Source organism: Pezoporus flaviventris, unplaced genomic scaffold (assembly GCF_033815535.1).
Source record: "Pezoporus flaviventris isolate CSIRO_AGI_PZ_B2104156 unplaced genomic scaffold, CSIRO_AGI_Pfla_v1 ptg000031l, whole genome shotgun sequence".
Taxonomy (NCBI): domain Eukaryota; kingdom Metazoa; phylum Chordata; class Aves; order Psittaciformes; family Psittacidae; genus Pezoporus; species Pezoporus flaviventris.
In genome coordinates, this window is record NW_026892579.1 from 14,026,932 (window position 1) to 14,048,754 (window position 21,823).

The window sequence follows — 21,823 nt, forward strand, 5'->3', positions numbered from 1 at the left end:
ACAAACCAGCATTACTGACTTGAAACCGAATGCACAAACATACAAACACAGAAACGTATAAATACATACATATGTATAGGTTGTTTCAGAAAAGATGCTTAGGAAATATACTACGAAAAAGCAGGAGCTATATCAGCTCTCTTACCTCAGCTGCCTCTTGGCACGGGATAGGTAACATCCTCTCATCCCAGAAAGGAGGAAAGTCCAATTCAACATCCAGTGCGTTGTTTTTCCCCCACACGGCTCCTGTTGCCATGTTAAATAAAGAAAATGATCACGGAGGATGCAGCTTTTGTCTCCAAATACTTTAATACTGCCTTTCAGTGTCAAGGACCCCAGGAAGCTTAGCACATCTGGCAGCACACACCACTGGCTGCAGCTGCTGCAATGGGATTCTTCCTCAACCCTATTTCATTTCCAGCTCCTCTTTCTTCCCCATCCTGGGAAAGTTTAATCACCGAGCACGGCTGCGAAAAAAAAAAAAAAAAAAAAGAAAAAAAAAAGGGAAAGGTGGCATTGCAATCACGAGCTGTCTTGGTTTTGTCCTAGAGACAGTGACTGCAGCAACCACCTTGCATCTTTGTCTACTTGTTTTAGCATGTGCATGCAAGAGGGAAGAAAAAAAAAAACCAAGGCTGAAAATTATTCAGGCATAATGCAATAGACATAAAGAGACAAAAAGACAGAGGGGATGAGGAAGAGAAAGAAAAGGGAAGAGAAAGAAGGGAGGGTGAGAGGAAACAGATTAAGAGACGAAGAGGGGGCTGTCAGTGCAGATAAATCTGCATATGGAAATCAGGGTTATCCTGGGTACAGTTTTATTTAACCATGATGTACTGGTTTTTTTAATTAGACTGGAATTTAAAGAAGGAAATGAAGGATTCTTACAGACACAGGAGCAAAGGAAGCATTTTTAATCACAGGAGAGTTTTCACAGGAAGCTGTAGCAGCAACAGCAAAACTTTTCAGAGCAACTTTCTTGCTGGAAACTAGTTCCATGCACTTGCTGCTAATTTACACCCCAAACCCACGCGAAACTGGAAGAGCATTAATTCTGAAATTATATCAAACCAAGGCAATCCAAAATAATGCACCACTTTTTTAAAATATCCACAAAATATCCGCTGTGCTAGGTGTGCAGTATGCATTTTAAGCTAAGTTATGCCAGGTACAAGTTTTGGGACTTTCTCCCTGGCCCCTACTCTGTGGTGACTGTCATACCCAGTGAAGGCGCTTCAGTAAATGCAAAGAACAATACCCAGATTGAATTTTAAGTCTACTGAACACCACTGCCCATGCCTGATGAGAATTACATCTGTTTACCACAGGAGCAGTACCTGACAAACCTAAGAAGGCTGGATCAGGCTCTGTAAGGCATCAGAGAAGACCAGGACCTCTTGCCCATGACTGAACGAGCACAGGGATGAGCAAATGACGAGGCCGAGAAGGAAAACGATGTTCATGTACAGGCTAGATGACAAGGAAACCGAAGGAAGGTAGCGGACAGCTGAAGCACAAGAAGACGAGGAGGTAGCAGCCTGACCTGGGGCACTTACTAGCAGTGGCAAGATGGTGGCGTTCAGGTGAGAGGCAGCCACGAGTCACCTGTGGTGGCTGGCCAGGCAGGGGACGCCTGGAGTCACCGAGAGAAGCTGCGTGAGCGCTACGGGCTGGCTGGGAGAGGCGGCTGCTACTAAACCCCACCTACATTTGAAGTATGAAGCACTGGGAACTAACAGGGTCCGGGGAATGCAGCCGCAGCATGGAAAGGATCGGTGAGCAAGGGGCAAAGCCGGGGGCAGGCGGAGTTCACGCTGATGAAAGAACGGCGGGCCTGTCGTCTTGGGGAGGCCCTAGAGGCGGCAGCCAGAGCCCAGCTGGAGCCGGAGACACGCACTGGTGGGACGGCTCCTGGTGGGCGGTCGGCCTGGCTGCTTCGCCGCTGCAGGGCGCACGCATCGCTGCACCCTGAGGTGGGAGGGCGGGCTAGGGCGCGGGGCGGCTCCGGAGCGGGAGGGAAGGAGGGAGGGAGCGGACTGGCGGGCGGACTGGCGGGCGGGCGGACTGGCGGGCGGGCGGGCTAGCGGCCAGGCAACTCCCGTCCTTCCTCTCCGGGGCGGAGGAGAGCTGAGTGGCGGGGGAAGGAAGAGCGGCCGGCGGCCAATCGGCACGGCGGCGCTTGCGCAGTGCTGGGGTGACGGTGGCGCGCGGGACGTACGGAAAAGGATCCGGGCGCGGAAGTGGCGGGCCGCCTGGCCAGCGCGCAGGTATCTGTCGCTCTTCTTACTCGCACCCCGCTTCCCCATCCCGATCTCGGCCCCGGCCTGCCGTTGTCTAGTGTATCCCCCGGCTCAGGCCCGGGCCGGGCCGACGCGAGCCGGTGCGGTGCGGGGGGGAAGCACTTCCGGGGAGAGGAGAGCCGTGCTGGGCTGCAGGCTTGACGGGAGTGGGTCGTGTTCGTGGCCGCTGCCCGGAGCTGGGGTTGCTGCTGCCGGGGTGCTGCTCCAGGAAGCTCTGTCACCGGTTTGTAGTTCCCGCCCACGGATTGCAGCCGGGGAAGTTCTCTACCGTGGCCGGCAATGAAAGTTGTGGTACTTCGAGTCAGTGATGGGTTCCGCTAGATCAGGATGTGGTGGATACAAGTGACAGGAACTGCCACCGTGATGAGCTGCCCTTACTGCACTTCTATTCCCCGTGCTTCTGTCGTGTGTGGGGATTTTTGTACCCTAAACTGATCAGTTTTCTTAGAAACTTCTGAGTTAGGGCGTTCCCTTTGCCTGCTTATTTCTTACTTGCCAGTTGTGCTAACACACCTATACGTAGGGTTCTGCTGTAAACTGAAGCAATGAAGTCATGCTTTCACTTAAGATTTGTACTGCTTCTGCTGCACAGCATCACAGAAATGTGAACGAATGGGGAAAAGTAGGACAGAAGCTTTTTTGCTTTTCTTTTCCCACTGAGCTTATTTTTCAGTCAAGCCTCTCTGTTACAAACGCCATGGTGTAAACTGGTTTCTGCAAGAGCAGTATCAAAACCTGCCAAGGTAATTTAGCGTTTTAATTATGTTGTGAAACATGTTGCCTAATTCTACTCTTTCGTTATGTTGTTTAAAATATTAATTCATTAATGTCAAGTATATAGTTAGTTTCTTTTGGACATGATTTTCCTTCTCCTTTACTTTTGTTTCTCTTTTTCTTAGATTCCTGGGGAGTCAGATTTTTTAAATAGAAACTTCCAATTTTAGCTATATCAAAATCAGCCATACAGTCGTTTTCTGAGCTTTAAAACTTCAGCATTTCAGGGTTCTGTAATGATCCCATGGAATATATTTACTGCTTCTTTCCTTAGAAGAAACTTGAGCTGTAACGTTGCCTTAAAGGCCTGGAGAGCTTCCATCCTGTAATATATGATGTATTTTTGTGGCATAGATACTCTGATTGCAAAATGAACTGTTGCTGAAAGTTCTTAGGCCTTGAGGTGCATTTTTGCCTCTTATTTTACCCTAGCGCCGGTCTAACCTCATTACTACTTAATTTAGAGAGTTAAACCAGAAGAAAGTTAACATATTTTGATTTTTTTGTAGTCACTGGTATGTCTGCTTGATGGAGGAAGCTAAAATTGCACAAAGTGGCAGGATTGTGTGGCAGGGCATGAGCCTGTGATTGCCTTTCTTGTTGATATATGTCTGTTAGTTTGATGGTACAGTTAGTCAGCTCTGTGTCCTCACTTGAGCTGAAGGATTATTTGAAGAAGCATTATGAATTTTTTTAAATTTACCTGTTTGTTTTCCTGATCAGGTGGATGCAATGGACGATGACTTCACGGCTTCTTCTACACCCCCATTTCTCACTGAAAGCTTGGAGATGGCAATGGAAATGGAGAATGAGAACTCAAAGCCGCCTTGTTTTTCCTGTGCTTTTGACAACCAAAATGGAGGGAGAAGCTTTTCTGCAGAGTCTTATTTAGCAAGTGGGTCTCTTAAGAGGTATGGTTTTTTTTTAATTACAAATATAATAGCCTTTAAGATGTTCTTTCCACTGGTGTTTAGTGCCTCTAAATGCTGTCAGGGTTTCCAAATCAGTTTGTTCTTCAGCCCTTATTATGATCCTGAGATCAACTTATTTGGTATACCGAAGTAGGAAGGGCAATTGTGTTGATACACTGCTTTGAACAGTGTTCTAGATTCGCTTCTATTCACTTCTCTCTTTTTTCCACATGATAGAAACAAACCTCCTCTGCCCAGCTTCCCCAGATGCTGGTACTGTCTTTTGTAGCTTTAAGAACCATCTTTCTCAAAGCCTTCTACTTCTGCATTAATTCTGGATTTAAGGTTCAGAACCCAGATTAAAAGAAAGTATTTTCCATGAGATTCTAAAAAGTTACTTTGGTTTAGTTAATACCTTCTTTACTATCTGTGATCCAATTTGGTTTTCTGTGCCACTTGCTGATCCTGCAGGTATTTTGTTCTTTCTCCTACAAAAGCATATTCATTCTGTCTGTCCTCCTGTCAAGCCTCATATGTTGTGTCGTTACTTTGGGTTTCTTTAACCTTAATTTCAGTCTTTTCTGTAAAGCCTTAAAAGGGATTCCCTTTTTTGTTGTTGTTGTGGTCGGTTTTTATTATTGTATTGGGGGGTTGATGTTTTTTATTGTAATTGTATCAGAGCACATTCATTCAAATTTATGCCAGGTAGAGGAGTGAGAGAGCCTATGTCTGAATGAACATCAGGCATTTTATAGCAGAAATAGTTTGAGTAGTGAGTGAGTAGTTAGGAGCTTGTATGTAAACAAGTTTCCCAGGTCACTGCAGTCATGATAATACTGTTCTCCTGTTGCTTATTCACCTTGTCTGCTTGAATTGTAATTTGGATAAGCCTGCACATGAGGGACTCCTCTATCTTCATTATCTAGAACAAGAGTAATTGGATGTAATTGCTAAAAGCTTCAAAACAGACCAGTGTTTAGGCAGTTACCAAGTGAGCTACAGGTGTTATGGGAGATTGAGCTGATTATTCAGCAGATGCTGGTTTTGCCTTGGAGGACTGAATTGGTAATAGTGTATAGTTCAAGAAGAATATGAATTTGGTTTGTAATACAATGAAATCCAAGTGCTTGCCCAGTACATTTTTTGTTGTCATTTTAAAAAATAGAAATATTTCTTGCATATTAGTGATCTCCTCTTCAGACATGCTCAAGTACTTAATGAAGGATAGTGGGAAAATTTTGAAATAATTTGCTTTGATGCCTTTGTTGATCTTACTATGCAGCTGGCTGTGATTTTTTTTTTTTGTTTGTTTGTTTTTTTAAACACATTAATGAAATATTTTTATATTTACACAGTTCTGGTTTAACAGTCTATACAGATGTTTGATTTTCTCCATTTTGAGTAAAGTGGTAATTCTTGTTTTCTTTATCTTTTCCTTAGCCAGAGTGAAAGGCAGTCATGGTGTAGAATTAATTTGTTATAATAATGAAGTCGCATTTTGTGACTCTCCTCAGTTCACCTGCTTTGAAGTGTGCTTTTATTAATATGCTTTTATCAATGTGTTCTGTATAAATATTTTTAAATGTATGTAAAGGAGTAATTGTATATTCTAGCATTAATTATCAGGCATGTCTCTAAATTGTTTCTAAATTGGAGAGACATCAATTTGATAGGTGGACCACTCGGTGGATAAAGAACTGGCTGGATGGCCGCACACAAAGAGTTGTGGTCAATGGCTCAATGTCCAGCTGGAGACCAGTAACGAGTGGTCTCCCTCAGGGATCGGTGTTGGGACCGGTCTTGTTTAACATCTTTGTCCCTTACATGGACAGTGGGATTGAGTGCGCCCTCAGCAAGTTTGCCGATGACAGCAAGCTGTGTGGTTCGGTTGATACACTGGAGGGAAGGAATGCCATCCAGAGGGACCTTGACATGCTTGTGAGGTGGACTGATGCCAACCTTATGAAGTTTTAACGATACCAAGTGCAAGGTCCTACACCTGGGTCTGAGCAATCCCAGGCACAGCTACAGGTTGGGCAGAGAAGAGATTCAGAGCAGCCCTGTGGAGAAGGACTCAGGGGTGTTGGTCTATGAGAAACTTAACATGATCCGGCTTCAGCGTGTGCTCGCAGCTCAGAAAGCCAACCGTATCCTGGGCTGCATCAAAAAGAGCATGACCAGCAGGTCGAAGGAGGTGATCCTGCCCCTCTACTCTGCTCTTGTGAGACCTCACTTGGAGTATTGTGTACAGTTCTGGTGTCCTCAACAGAAAAAGGACATGGAACTGTTGGAACAAGTCCAGAGGAGGGCCACAAGGATGATCAGGGGACTGGAGCACCTCCCGTATGAAGACAGGCTGAGAAAATTGGGGCTGTTCAGCCTGGAGAAGAGAAGGCTGCGTGGAGACCTCATAGCAGCCTTCCAGTATCTGAAGGGGTCCTGTAGGGATGCTGGGGAGGGACTCTTCATTAGGGACTGTAGTGATAGGACAAGGGGTAACAGATTAAAACTTAAACGGGAAGTTTAGATTGGATATAGGAGGAAGTTCTTTACTGTCAGGGTGGTGAGGCACTAGAATGGGTTGCCCAGGGAAGTTGTGAATGCTCCATCCCTGGTAGTGTTCAGAGTCAGGATGACAAAGCCTTGGGTCATATAGTTTAGTGTGAGGTGTCCCTGCCCATGGAACTAGATTTTAAGGTCCTTTCCAACCCTAACTATTCTGTGATTTTATGTAGTGTACATGAAGACAGATTCCAACCATAAATGTAGAGTGGAGCATGCTGTCTAATGTAGCAGCCTCTTCTGTTAAGGACAGCCTGTATGTTACGTCTCAGCCCCCTTGTAACGATGAAGATGCTTCAAGATGGTAGCTTGTTAATTTTTATTTGTTTCTAAAATATATTGTGCCCTGTGACTATATCATGATTTTATGCTGTTGAAGCTAGGTGTTGTCATATTTTATGTGCTGTGTAACATATTGCTGTAAAAGGTAAAATAGCCTTTTGAGAGCACTGCTATTCCTTCCTATCTAAAGTATAGGTGCTGCTGATAAATTGTTAAAACATCAGCGTTGCGTAAGACAGATGTAGATGTTGTATTCTATGGGCTTATTACTGGGCAATATGAATATTATTTGCTCTATTTTACAGGGTTTTGCTGAGACTAGATCCTTCTCCAAATGATTATGAAGATGATGTAGTAGAGTTGTTTGGCTTTCAGTGGGTTACTGAAATGGCATTAGTTGAATCCTGTGGATTTCTCTTTGGATTACTTAGGTATGATAATGTATTTTATAATTAATTCACTTCTGTAACTATGTTCACTGTAAGGATGTAACATACTTTTCAAGTTTCCTATAGTAAAATTGTAAAAGACCATGGGCTATGTAAAGCATCCAGAACGATTATGCTGTTTGCTGCTCCAGTAAGTGATGGATAAGACACAGACGGAATTACAGAATTAAGTACATTTTTCCACAGATTTTTAATCGGTGTGGTGCATCTCTTAGCCATCAGTAGATAAAAATTGGTAAGTATAGTTATTACAACAGTGTTGTGATTTAGAAGGTCCTAGCTTCAGAATATGTTAATACACTATATAAGGTTTCCTTGAATGAGATTGTGCTACCCATATAATTGAAGTTGTCTTTTGAATATTTTAAGTCCTTTTTTTTGTGTGTAAAGAAAAGTGGAGGTTAAAAATCAAACAGTGAAAATGCTGGATTCAGCATTTCCTTCAATTGTTTGGATTAGGATAGCTTCAGCAATCTCTTCAGATACAGTTACTCAGTGTTTGACTAATTCAATGTAGATGTTTAATCTGGTCAGTGCAAATACACAGATCACTGATAATCCTCTTTGCTACTGATAATCCTCAGGATGTACAGCACATACAGAGAGTGTATGGGAGCAGAGCTTTTGTATGATTCCACAAATGCGTGGTATATTCCATCATTCATTTGATTGTAGTGGATACTTCTATCTCTTTAGGGTATGACCAAGGGCATGATGTGAAACATCACTGATAGGGTCTGACTTACTGAAACACCATGGCATAGATGGCAGGAAGTATATCAAACCCAATTTTATTTAGCTTTGCTTGTTTGATGCATGCTTTGACTTTACTCTGATTTAAAAAAAAGAAAATAATCTGATAATGAAGGATACAGGAGGATAAGTTAGTTAAAAGAAGCACTGAATCTCAGCATTTAGTCTGATCTGTTTATTAACATGAAATCACTAGGCAGTTACACAGCAATGTGGTTGATCTGTTGAATTAAATTGATATTTTTTCCTTTGTGACATCAACTACTCTGTAATTGTAATAGAGATGAACATAAAGCATAATATTTTTATTGTGATATTTAAGTTATTCAAGCTATACATGTTTTAAAACCCACTGAACTGGTAGCAGTAATGGATTTCAGCTAACTGTAGTATGAGAGTTTGCTTGCTAAACTGTCCTTTGGCGTGACAAGTCCCTCTGCAAAGATATTCTCTCTTTCAGTTCATTTGTTCAGTCATGAAATGGAACACTTTTGTTTAAAGACCAGTTGACAACTGAAAGTAGTAAAACTCCTTTTTCCATTGTAGAAATTCATATGGGAGAAGTACAGTTTGTAATTATTCTTGAGGACAAGGTGGTTGAAAATAGATATCATCTGTACTTCATAAACTGAACTATGTTTAAATACATGCTTACAGAAACCTAGGTTTTTTTGTGTCTGTAAATATTTAATGTGGCTATTTAGTATTTTAAAATATTTTAATTAATAACAATATTATACGATGGAACAGCAAGTTAAAAACATGAATTGTGCAATAAAAAAAATACTACCTGTGAGTTTTTTATGTAATTGATGATGTGTGAGTCAAAATGGGTAAGACCTGTATAGCCATTTGAGTGGGTATATTAAGACAATATATCTTTGATTAATAAAGATCTTTGATTAATAAACTGTCAGAATATTTATTTGCAAACCAAATTATTTAATGATTAACAGCAGTAAGGATCAATCTTTGAGGTACAAATGCAGATTGAAATTAAAATGACTTACTTAACTGATGATATCTTTGTTATGCTTGGCATGCCCAGTTTGTGGTTGTATTTTATCAGCCCACTCTATTCTGCCTTTTATTAATTTAGTGGAGAGTCTCTCTAACCTTCAGCCTCAAGAGCTCTCCTGCTTTAGTTGTCCTTCCTTTGTACATGGTTGAAATACTTGAAATTCAACTTTGATTTCAAAACAAGACAAGCAACTAAAACCCCACAAAACAACTAAATGGCTGAAAATAATCTTGGGTAGTTGATGTGATTTTATCCCAGGAAAGAAAAGCTAAGGGCGATAATTCTAATGTGTACCTGCCAGGTTACAACCTGGGGTTTTGGATCCTTGGGGGAATTTTCTGTTTTTTGTTTTTTTTTTTTGTTTTGTTTTGGGGTGTTGTTTTGGGGGGTTTTGATTTGGGCTTTTTCTTTGTGTTTGGATTTATTTTTTTTTATTTTTTTTTTTTCAGTAAGAACATTTGATGTGGGTTGGATCCAAGTATCCTTCAGTAGTTGCTGCTTTGACTACATAAGAAACGAGGCAGAGAGCTTCTTCCTCAATTTATGCAGCATTTTCTTTCAAAAGTCTGTCTTGCACAGTTGCGCTTTTCATTCAGTTTAGTACCATGTTATCTCTGTGGAGACTGTACTTGAAGACCACTTGAAAATAACTGTTGCAGAACATGGCTGAGTACTTACCTGTGTTACAGCTATTTTTAATTTTCATTTGCAGTGTTGGCTGCTCCTTTAAAAATGCTTTCTTTCTCCTTCAAAACTCAACTGAGTTTTAATTTTTCTAGAGACACTTTCCTTTACTATAATTTGCTGGTTTATCTTTTATGCTCAAGTTAAGCAGCAGAGCACCCTAAGCAGGAAAAACTGCTGACAGAATTTACTAGTGCTCATTCACAGGGAACTAATTTAGTGTATTCTGAGTGTATGCCATGAGGACTAACTTTAGGGTTTATTCTGTGGTCAAATATAAAGTTGAGTTATGCTTGTGGAAAGGTCACCTACGGGCAATGGCTTTCAGGGATTTTGTGTGTGTGGCTGTTTTTTTCTTCCCCAGATATTTAACTAGGTTTATATCTGTTGTAACTGTAATTAATGTTTTATAAACAAGCAAAAATTCTATTGTCATCACTTCACACTTGTATGTGTCTGTTGCCTTCTACTAATACTCTTTCCTAAGGTACATTTGTGTAACATTATTCAGAAATACAAAGCAAGTAACACCTCTCTCTGTTCTATTTAGACCTTACTAGAATGTAGTTAAGTAACATTTCTTTATATAAATATGATAAACTTCTGTATTCCTTTAATTAGGCAACAGATATACACACTGGAAGACTTAGTACAAACGAGTTCTTCTGATTTTGGTAAGTTTAACGCATTTAATTTGACATTGGAATAGGTATCACTGTCTTTTCATTACTGAAATACATTATTGCAGATCATGCTTGTGCTTTCTCTCTTGACCAAGGGCTCATGGACTGTGCCGCAGAACAGCATATAACCAGCACAAACTTGCAGTAAAGGTACAAATACAGGCAGCCAAGTGATGTAAGGTAGTGTGAAAACAGACAAGGAAAATGTTGAGAGTCAGTTTGGAACCAGATCTTCCTGTATAGTAGGTGCACAGGGCAATACTGACCCTTCTGACCTCAGTTGTGGATTCTGCATTAATTTGACTTGAGCTGAGATGTCATCCCTGAGGTAGAATTTGACAAAACTGTTAACTCATTTATAAAAATGGAAAGTTGCGTCAAAGCTCCCAATAACTATTTTATTTACAAAGGTAGTGGGTTGGAACTTCTTCCAGTTTTCTCTTGGCTTACATTTAAATGAGTTAGTAATATTTGTTTAGTTTAAAGTTACTTACAAACTTAATTTATCTTTGCAGCAGGATTGATAAAACGGGATTGCTACAAAACGTTTTATTTCAATTAAATACTAAGGCACGAGAAGTAGTATGTTTCTGAAGCATTATTGCAGCCTTGGGCTTATTGCGAGTTTGAAAGCTGAATTACTTAGCAAGTTGAAAAGTTCAGTAATTACTCAGAAATAAACTGACTGTGGTATCTTCTTATTGCTTGAGATACACTGCTAGTATCCTAAGAGTAGGAGTAAATAGTTTTATGCATTGTTATTATTTTGGTTTGATCCTGGCATGCTCTGCCATGTAAATCATCAGTATGAATCTATCATCCAGCTTCTGTCCTTCTGTCATATGCTCTTGTTGACTGTATCTTGAAAGTCTAATTTTGCTGATGTTTAATACATAAGTGGAAATAACCTTATTTTAAATTACAGTTGAACTCTTTTTTTTTTTTTTTTTTTTTTTTTTTTGTAACTGGACACCAAGAAACTGTTCTGTAGTCCTTTTCCCCTTCAGTTTAAGCATCTGTTTGGTTCTCTTGTCTCTATCCTGTTCTTCCTCTTGTCACATAAGCTGGTAAAATAAATAATTGTTGGATTTTACGTTTTGCACCAAGCTTTTTTGTAACTTAGAGCAAGTCACTGATACATCTGTGACTCAGTTCCCCCTTTATACAGCAGGCAGTGTGATGTTAGGTATTATTGATGTTGTAGATAAATGCACTATTGCCACTGTTAAAGCCCCCAGGTTACCCCTCAGTGTATCTTTGTTGTGCATATATGTTTATACAGATATCAATATTGTACATTTAATTTCATTCCCTATCAGTCTTAATGAGTTTTGGAGTCTTGGTACTAAGAACTGTGTAATGTGGAAACCATATGAAATCTTTTCTTATCCTCTGCATTGTTTTTCTCTGGTTTTGAAAATGCCCGATCTTTTCTTAACACTCTAGTGGTGCTGGTTTGTTCTGCTTATTTCATTGTTCAATGATTTATGACACTTTATAAAAGACTTTGTAGTAGAATACTGTAAGATAAAATTTTGCTTAAACAGATCTTCTGAGAACTTAAGATTTTTATTTTTTTTTTACTGTTACAAAGCAGCAGTAGTATCTGTAAATAATTCATTTAGAACAGTGACTTGAGCCTTTAAACCTATGGTTCATTACCACGGCAGATCCTGTGGCTTCTGATGTAGTTGAGGGTAGGCTTTACACTGGAATATTATGGTACTTGTACCAGTTGATTTGCTCTTCAGTGAGTGTTGTTGCTCAAAAGATGTTGAGATAGGCTTATATGGACAAAACTTTGTGGGGTCTGTAACAAGTGACATAGGTTAGCTTCAAGGTTACCTGGAGGGCATGGTGGGGGGAAATAAAGGGAACAGGGAGACCAATAAAGGAAAGACTCCCCAGTGGTGAGCTGGGGAGAGGAGCAAAGGCAACTGCCTTTTCATGGACATGCAGTCAGTGCAGCAGGTGGCAAAGAGTTTTTGCCACCCATCTCTTCTAGTGTGATACACTTTCACTGGGGGCCTGCTCAAACTCCTTATTTGCTGTTACTAGTTATGATGCTCCAGTGACTGGCATCAGAATTGTTACAGGCTGAGTGGTTGCTAAGCATTTGCCTATATACATTATTGGGAAGTAGTTAGTGGATATTTAAATGGCTTTCTCTTTTTTGTTGTGCACCAAGCTTCATTTTTCTCTAATGTAAGCTGAAAGCTCCATGGCAAGGTGTGAGAGTTATGAGTGATTCTCACACCAGTGGCAGTAGCTTCCAATGAATCTCTGCTGTAATAATGGTGTTTGAGCTTGCAGGTGCAAGATAAGGAAGGTAACATCACGAGAACAACAGCTTCAGAGAGCAAAGGAAGGGAGACACATAGCGGCAATAACTAGCTGAAAGGATACAGAGCTGCAGGTGAAAGGCAGGCTACAGGACTGTGAATGGATGGCTCTTGGCATTACACCATTTAAGGGGCTATGCAAGAATGCGTTGCTTAGGAAGAGAAGTTACAAAGCTTGTTTCCAAATAAGTCTACCTGCTTAAGTCCCCCAAGAGAAAAGGATGCTGAGAAATTGTTTCACACATACCTTTTCTGAAGGTGTCTTGGAAGCACACAGAGAGCAGGGTGGTAGGGTTGAATGATTTTTTTCCAGCACTTACTGCTTGCCTCTGCCTCCTTTCTTGAGGGGCTGGCTGCCTTCTTTTCTCCCTGTATCTGGATATCCATCTGATGATAAGATGAAATATGGATCCCTCTGGCAAGATGACATTGAGAAGTGGGTGTTCTCCACCAGCTACCTCCCAGGTTGTCCTCAGAATAGGGTGGCTTTCCAGTGGTTTGGTTTGCTTAATGTGGAGAATGCATATGTTAATGTGAGTCATAGTGTGGGCACATCTGCTTTAAGCTATCAATCTCTTTTACTTCAGGTCGAGCTGCAAACTTGCACTCTGAAGCAGAGAGCATCAGGCATCGATGTACTCAGTTTTTGAATTATGTGAAAGTTTTCATCTTCAGGTAAAGTTTGCACACAGTACATATACTAAACTTTGTGCGGCTGCTTCTTACCCGTTTTCTGATTGTATGTCTGTGTGTGTTCAGGTATCTGGAACTCCCTAAAGAGGAAAAGGATGGAATGCTCCATCCATATGAAGAACTAGAAGCACAGTTACCATCAACACTGGTGGAAGAGCTTCATGCTTTGACCATGCACATTGGTCACCTTTGTGAACTCCCTAGTAGTGTCTTGGCAGCATTTACTATTCAACATCAGGCAAAGGTTAATGTCTTTTATAATTTAAAATTATTTTTTGTGTAAAAGTACATATTCAACTTGCTAAATTTTGGCTAAATAGCATTTCATATTTCTTCAGGCTGAAATTGTAAGTTGCACTTTATATTGCATGTTTAAAAAATTCCTCTGGTGTGTCCTTACTAATAGTTAAAATTTCTGAGTTTCCCAGGGGAAGGGGCACTTTTTAAAACCTACACTCTGAAATCTTGACTCAAAATAGGAAAAGATCGGGTGTATAAAGAAGAAAAGTGCAGACATGGAAGCAGACACTGAAACATTAAACACTAGTGAAGTATATACCATTAAGATTTCTGCATACGTATAATAACAAATGCTTTCAAATCTTTTAGAGAGAAAAAAGGGGCTTTAGTCTTAGGCTGTATAAACTAGTATCTGGAGGGGAATGATCTGCTGAGAAGCAGCATTTTGAATGTTCCTGTTTCTTTAGCTTGTCAGTAGGGCCACTGTTGAACTGATGAAAGAAGTAGGAATTTCAAGTAGACTGTAAGGAAGAGAATATTGAAATTTTGGAATTACTAAAAGACACACTTTAACACTTTGTATGCTACCTAATACTTTTCTGGAAAGGATGACTAACGGTGCTTTAATCTGCCAAGCTTATATCAAGACATTGTGTTTAAATTATAGCTTAGATCAGATTCAAAACTTCACAAATATCCTCTACAGATAGAATTAGTTGTCATGAAGGTTTTGTGGTTTTGTTTGGTTTTGTGTTTGTTTTTTTTCATTAACTGAATAGCATGTTTGTATGTTACAATGTATTTGATCATAGATAATGATAATGTTCACTGCAGGCATAATGCATGCCCATCTTTTGTGTGATTCAGTAGAGTATCCAGAATTTGCTAAAGAAATGTGAAAAATAAATAAATGTGTCTATTTCTAATCACAGCTCTTTCCCCCATCGTGGCATTTACTACATCTCTACTTGGATATTTATTGGATACTATTGGAAGTTCTTCATGTACTAGATGAAAAAATGATGAGTAAGTATGCAGATTTTTTTTTCTTGAACTACTTCTTGTACATATGACTTACCTATATTTCTCAATTTATCCAGAATCATTTACTACTTTTGGTAGTTTTTAAGCACAGCTATATTTGATGGGGTAAACTCAAATATAGTGAGGGCAGGTTCTTTGTGAATCTTCATGTAATGAAGATGAAATGTTATTTAGGAATTTGTTCTTAACCAAGATGATGAAGTTTGTGCTCAGCTGATGCTTACAACATAATATTTAGTAGTAAATTTTGACATCACATAAAAAAATGCCTTTGCAGAGACCCAGAATGCATAACAGTAAACAACAGTTTGATGAAAACAATGTAGGAAAAGTTGTCTGAGGATGGATCAGAACAAAGAATCTCAAAAGAGAGAATTTGTATTGTTAACCATATGAGACACTAAGAAAATACTGGGCAAAGGAAGAATGTTGCCTTAGTCAGAGGTGCTTGTAAAAATACAGCAAGAAAAAGAGCCAAGGCAATTACTTTTTTTTTTTCTTCCTAAAAAGCCTTCAAAAGAGCAAAAAAGATTGATAAGAGTAAGCTGTTCATAGAAGCTAGATAAAAAAGGTCATAGAATGCAATACAACTGAAGAACCCATCTTCAAAGTAGTTCAGTTTGCTGAAGAACTGCTAAAATGCAGAATAGAACTTTGCTTTGTGAAGAACTTTGCTAGCAAAATAAATCACAAAAATGCATTTTCTTTTATAATCATTGTGTCACTACAAACAGTCCCCCTTCCCCCTTGTAATAAATTATTGACATAAGTTCCATATAGAAATTGCAACAGTTGGAGTAATGTTGAGGTCTAGAAAGAACGCACTGTATGTTTAGCCCAGGTAACTAGTACTGAATCTGAACTCTTGGATTTGCTTTTGGCTGCTCTTGAGTGCTGTCACAACACAGCCTTGCTCAGATTAAAGCATCTTCTCTGTTTATGCATATCTGTGCTAATGGATGATGTGTGAGTTGGCTGTTGTTCTGTAATTCTAACTTTCTTGTATGATCTGCTGTGGGATAACCTGTTTTTCTTTTGGGGGGCCTTTTGGGGAAGGGATAGGGAAACTGTTGGAGGCAATCTGTTGTTCAGAATTCGATATTGATTTCTAGATAAAATTCTGAGTCAGTGCAGTAATCTTGTCTTGTGTAACGTATACTGAGTAGAAACTTCACACTACTAAGACCAACGGCAGGATAGTAGGTTCAGGGCTTCACCCTGCATTTCCATGAATAAAATACAGGCTTAGTTCTACATATCTTCTGTTTCACTGATGTGAAAGGAGTTGTACTGTTGAAAGCTAGTGGGATAAGATCTTACAGCCTTTTAATTTTACCATTTTATCTGTGATAATGCCTACAAATGCTCAAGTTGGAATACGTTCTTGCCAGCTTTTTACATCAACACATCCATAGGAAAGTGTTAGACCTCTCCAGAATTGTTTGTCATCAACTTGCATATCTGCAAAACATGTCATGATTTCAGAACATGCGCACTGGCATGTGAGAAAGTGGAGCTTGCAGATAAATAAATCTTTATTCCACTGCAAAAACTGTGCCAATAAAAGGCTGTGAAGTGCCAAACTATTTTACTGTCAACCAGAATAATACCAGACTTCAGTGTAGTAAGGAAGGCACTAGCTTGAACTTAGAATTGAAGAACTTTCCCAAATGAGTTTGTAAATTACAGTTACATGCAGCTCAACAAACCAATTCTAAAATATATAGAATAGAAAAAACATTTCTTTCTTGTATTAAACAGCCAAACCCAGGACTAAATAGGTGTAATTTTCTTTTGTCTTTTAGGACAAGTTGTATATGCTAACAATTTCATAAATGTGACAGGGGAGAATTTAACCAGTATCAGTTTATTTGAAACACACTGTGGAAATCTCATATCTGATCTAATCAGCTTGTCCATCAACAAGTATATGAAGGTAACTTTTTTTGTTTATATAGGACACGGGCAGTATATGCTTGTATTAGGAACAATATGAATTGGATATTGCAACAATGCATAGATAACTTCTGCTAGGTTTTAAATGTTATGTATGGCTTTATATCTCAATGTTTTAAAGAGTGTTATTTGTTAGGAGCTCAAATTGTGTTATATTTATTCATGACCATCTGGCAGTTGAATGAGAGAGTAATATTGAAATGCACTGTGTACAGAGCAGAAGTGAGTGCCACATTTCCTAAGTTCAGTGTTCCAGGTTCAGTGCCAAACATGGCACAGTCTGAAAGGTTTACAGCTATAGATGTAAAAAAAAAAAATCTTTTCAAACTCTCTCAAAAGGAACAGAAAGAGAATAACTATAATCCTGGCAGTAAGCTAACTGGACACTTAACAGGATGTCATATTACGGTTTGTTGTTGCACTGCTCCTATTTCTGCAACCTCATCTTTCTGTTACAGCACTTTTACATTTGTCAAGAGAAAACTTGTCCTCCTCTTTTCTTTTTCATTCTTTCTATAGCTGCAGTGTTTTTCTCACTTGTTTTGAGCACTCCAAAGCTAGAAAGTCATAATAGCTCTATATAGCAGCTAGTAAAAGAGCTATGTAATCTTTGTATCAGCTTTAGATGGGCACGAGACTGAATTCTGAGAATAAGTAGCACTGACCACTGTATAATTTATGTTTTTCTAGTACAAAGACATGGAAAATGGAGTCCCCTTTCTTTCATATTACTATTTGGGGGTGGGGCAGGAATAGCTGTGTTAACTTTTGATCACTGTTCTTTTAAGCTATCTGTAGAGAACTGTTACCTTTTTTTAAATCAGTTTTGATTTATTAAATTATTAGATAATACTGCAGCCTTCTCCCCTATCAAAAGGTAAATAGATGGAAGTAATTTTTTAAAAAGAAGATTCAAATAGCATCTTTTGACCATTATGCTTGACAATAGACTTTGAAATGTCACGTGTTAAAATGGCAGATTCATTCTGCTTCCACAGAGACACGTTACAGAGAAATTGTTTTGCCACCACTTTTTCTTCAGTTCTGCCTGGGCTTAGGCCAATCTAGTTCTGTTTGAGATTAATTTCTGAAGCAGAGCTTGTGCTTGAGCTGGATAACGCCTCGTCTGCTGGTGTCTCCTCTAGTATGCATTCATTGTTATAATAAGTAATTGAAATAGTGTCTCTCAAAATTTTTAGGAACACAACTGGTACCCATAATAGAAGACAGTGTCAGCTCATCATTAAAACATGTCATTAAGCTTTTGGCTGAGAATATTAGGAAGTGCAGTTCTTAATGTATGTGGGTATCCTTAGAAGGAGGGGACGTAAACACTGATCCTCCAGACTCATCAGATCTGTTTCTTGGACCGCTTTGGTATCAAGATGCATTGCTTGCATCAGTAACTGAGGCCATTGTGCTCTGAGATACATTTGACATAGAAATATGTATTCTTGGATATCGTCTTTTCATTTTCAGCAGGCATATATTTGGCACCAGAGCTCTATTGTCCCAAAAGTACTGCAATTTGAAGTTATAACCATGCTTACCAAGGTACTGAACTTGGGTACATTGCAAGAGGAATTCAGACTATCTCCGAAGAAAACAATGTCTCGGTGACCCTTAGTCTAGCCAGTACCTGTGTAGTGTCTTACTTTGATACTACTAGCCAGTCTCTATCCTGGACAGATACTGCATGTCTCCTGCAGAAGTGATCTTGCTGTCTTGTAGAAGATCACAGTAGTAGATGCAAGTAGAAGAAACATAGATGCTGCAACAACTGGCACTCCATGTAAAAGGCCTAAAACTCTCACTTGTAAGATAGTCTATCTACCTAATACTTTTGTAAAATGCTCCAGTGCATCTGTAATAAGCAGACTTCTCCTTTCTGAAGAATCTGTTTTGCTCTTTGGTGATGAGTCATAACCAGAATATTTTTGAGGTGCTTCAGTTTTGGGCAGTTAGTAGTTAAATAATGATTTTTTCAATAGACTTTAGTGGTAACACTGATGTTTATTCTTAAGATAATATTAGCGTAAGATTAATTCAGGTTCTTGAGAGATTCTCACAACAGATCTTTAACTAAAGGCATGAGGAGGTGTAGGCACATGGAAAACTCTTTAAAGCCTATGTGGAGTGTGAATAATAGAATTATTTTAAATATTTCAGTCTTCATGATATTGTAAAATAAATTGTCGGGGTTCACCCTGGCAGTTTCAAGGCTAAGAAGGGTTCTTTACAGAGAGAGGAAAACTAATTATGTGTCACTTATAAATACATTCAGTATTTCTAATTATTTTATATTTAAACCCAGTTTGGAGCTGTATGAAAACAGTAGTCGTGGATGATAAATAAAAAGTCTGTGTTCTTACAGAATACTGTACAGATTTGAAATTACTGTTAATATACTTGTTCTTCTAATTGTGAGAGTGTGGTTTTCAGTCACTTGCACTTCTTTAACGTCTCTTTCACACACTATTGCTGTCACTGGCATTGTGTATTTTGATTTTGTTTTTAATTTGCACCATTAGATTTACAAATTCAGAAATTATTTTAAGTACCAGTGTGATTTGAGAACAGCTGTGCATGAATGGATCAGGAAGAGCATGAAGTTATAAAAATTCAAGGTTCACCTCATCAGATCTGGGTGTCTAGAAGTCAGTTGTCTAAACTAGTCACCCTAGGCTCTTTATCTTGTCAAGGAAGGATAGGAACAGTTCTTTCTCCTGCACTGAGTTAGATGAATTAGGCTCTCTAGGTGACTATTAGAAGTGCTTTAGAAGGGCTGATTATTCAGGCTTGGACTACTCATTGTTTAGGAATAAACAGTATGAGCTGCCTTTTGCCTCTTTTCTTTCTACATTTCTGCCATTGTGTCCCTGCTGAAGCTAAAATGTGCTTAATTATGCGATTTCAGGAAAGCTTTTCTCACTGTTTTTTGCCACTTCTGAATGCAGTTCAGTGGATTCATAGGTCTGAAGACAGCCCAAGTAAAGTTTTGTCTGTACTATGATTATTTCAAATACAGTGCTGGTAGGTCTTAAAAACATTAAAGCACACAGAGAATTTTTATGTATTTAGCAATTCCTTTTGCTGTTTTGTTTCACAATCCAGGGAATGTAAAGCTGAAGGATGAATCACAAGAAGACTGCTTTGCATTTGAAATGCATCAGTCTGAATGAATTTTCTTAAATATGGAATAGTAATCAAATAACATACACAACTTGAAATATGCTGTTTTCTGCATATTAAAAGAATGCCTTGCAGTAAGTTTACCAAAAAGCAGATTTTGTGAAATGTTGTGGGAACATTAACATCCTCATGCCAACAAAAACATATTCTACTAGCATTATGCCTAGTCATTAAGTAGTTTCCAGTTAAAAATAACAATAATAGCTGTTAAATTATCTTAAATCTTTATCTTCCAAGGACATCAAGAAAATCTAATCAATTATTTCATCTTTTCCTTACTGTCAGACAATGAATTGGTATTTATTGCAATTCCTTTTCATTTAGGCCTCAGAATTCCATTTTCATATGATTAAATAATTTTTGAAAGTGGCTTAGAAGAAACTAAGAAATAGCGCACCTGCAACTTACATAGCATTAGGAAATGGTCTTTGTTGTATGAGATACAGTTTTGATGTTAATGAAATAATGCACCTTCTAATGTGTCATTTTAGCTGTATTATGTAACTGCAGCCAACTCCAAACAACTAAAATATTGGTACATAAAATGCAATTTAAAAATGACACTTCTCTGAATAATTGTATTGCCTATTTCAGGTGAGACCTTCTGAGGCTCTAATTAGTCACCATTATCCCTGTACCTGCATTAAAGAATTATGGGTTCTACTTATTCAGCTGCTGGACCATAGAAATAGAGGGTCTCACACAGAGGTAATGGAAGAATACTGTTACATATGCATGTGTGTTACATATGCAATACAGTTGCCAAATGTTCCCAGATTGCCATGAATGCATGAGTTCACATATGATGGAACTGAAGTTCGTGTTTGTGTAAGGAGGACTGCATGCTAACTATGATGCTTTAGGTTTCCAGCTTAAATGTGTGTCAAGTCCTGATTCTAGGTTTGCAGTGTACTGTTTGGTAATGATGTAGGGTACTGATAGAGTGCTCCTTGTACTGAGGAAAGTAAAGCAAAGGAACAGACTCTGAAAGCAGTATGGTAGAACAAAAGAAAAAAACCTGTCTTTACCCATTAGAAAAAATAAATATTTGCAATTTCTATGTTATGTCATGCAATGATTCATCTCTAAGCATTAGAAACACAAGTGCAGTCAGACCAATGATATATGTAGCCCGTGTTTCAGTCTTTGATACCCATACCTTAACTACTTAGACAAGAGTAACCTGGGTTTTGTTTTTTGATCCTGTAGTTGCTGACTTCTTTTTATACCCTTTATACTTTTACTGGAAGAGCCAATCACTACCTGTTCTCCTTCCTTATACCAGTATGACTTTATATGACTTTTTTTTTTTGGTATCTCCTAGCTTCTACCTTTTCTAGGCTGAAAAGTCTTACTGTATCAGTCATTCTTTTTACAAGCACCATTCTCTACCTGTGGTCACCTTTGTTACCCTTCTCTGAACCTGTTTCCGTACTAGTAGATCCTGTCTCAAATGGCAGACTACCGGGATTGCATGTAGTATTCCAAGTTAGGTGGCCATATGGTTTTATACCTTGGAATAATGATAATAACCCTAACCCTTTCCTAATATTTCCTAGTATTTTGATATTTTTTTTCTTTCTTGACCTCTGGTTAGAATTGATATGATGTTTCTCTGAATTAAGATTAAGAAATGTCAAAGTCCTTTGAAATTTTTCTGAAATAATCTTTATAAAAACCAAACCTGCCCTCTGTGCAATAAGTACTGCACAGAGTTCACTTAGTATAGAATGAAGTAATTCACAGTAGAGTGTTTGTACTGATAGCTGTTTACTCATGAATGACAACAGATGTAAAGGTGGACAGCACAAGTGAACCTTCATACGTGTTAAGTGTTTGCACAAGCACATTGAAGCATAAGAGATCAGCACTGAGATCAGGACCCAGCTAAGGTGGGTGAAATGCAGGTGCAAAGAAGTCCCAGAGACTTTCATATA

The 21,823-nt window shown here is 38.8% G+C and overlaps 1 protein-coding gene across 3 annotated transcripts in view; it reads left to right on the plus strand.

The window, feature by feature from the left end:
- Nucleotides 1–1,869: 1,869 nt before the first annotated feature.
- MMS22L (MMS22 like, DNA repair protein) overlaps nucleotides 1,870–21,823 on the plus strand; it is a 91,886-nt gene continuing 71,932 nt past the window's right edge. For 2 of the 3 annotated variants that reach the window (XM_061460254.1, XM_061460256.1), the window contains exons 1-9: nucleotides 2,090–2,267; nucleotides 3,798–3,985; nucleotides 7,135–7,260; nucleotides 10,358–10,410; nucleotides 13,349–13,436; nucleotides 13,521–13,698; nucleotides 14,627–14,720; nucleotides 16,544–16,674; nucleotides 20,481–20,594. In XM_061460254.1, the coding sequence (XP_061316238.1) occupies nucleotides 3,807–3,985; nucleotides 7,135–7,260; nucleotides 10,358–10,410; nucleotides 13,349–13,436; nucleotides 13,521–13,698; nucleotides 14,627–14,720; nucleotides 16,544–16,674; nucleotides 20,481–20,594 (963 nt within the window). In that variant the 5' untranslated portion in view covers nucleotides 2,090–2,267; nucleotides 3,798–3,806. Of the gene's footprint in view, nucleotides 1,974–2,089; nucleotides 2,268–3,797; nucleotides 3,986–7,134; nucleotides 7,261–10,357; nucleotides 10,411–13,348; nucleotides 13,437–13,520; nucleotides 13,699–14,626; nucleotides 14,721–16,543; nucleotides 16,675–20,480; nucleotides 20,595–21,823 lie in introns of those variants that run through there. The other variant, XM_061460255.1, reaches the window with a different exon arrangement.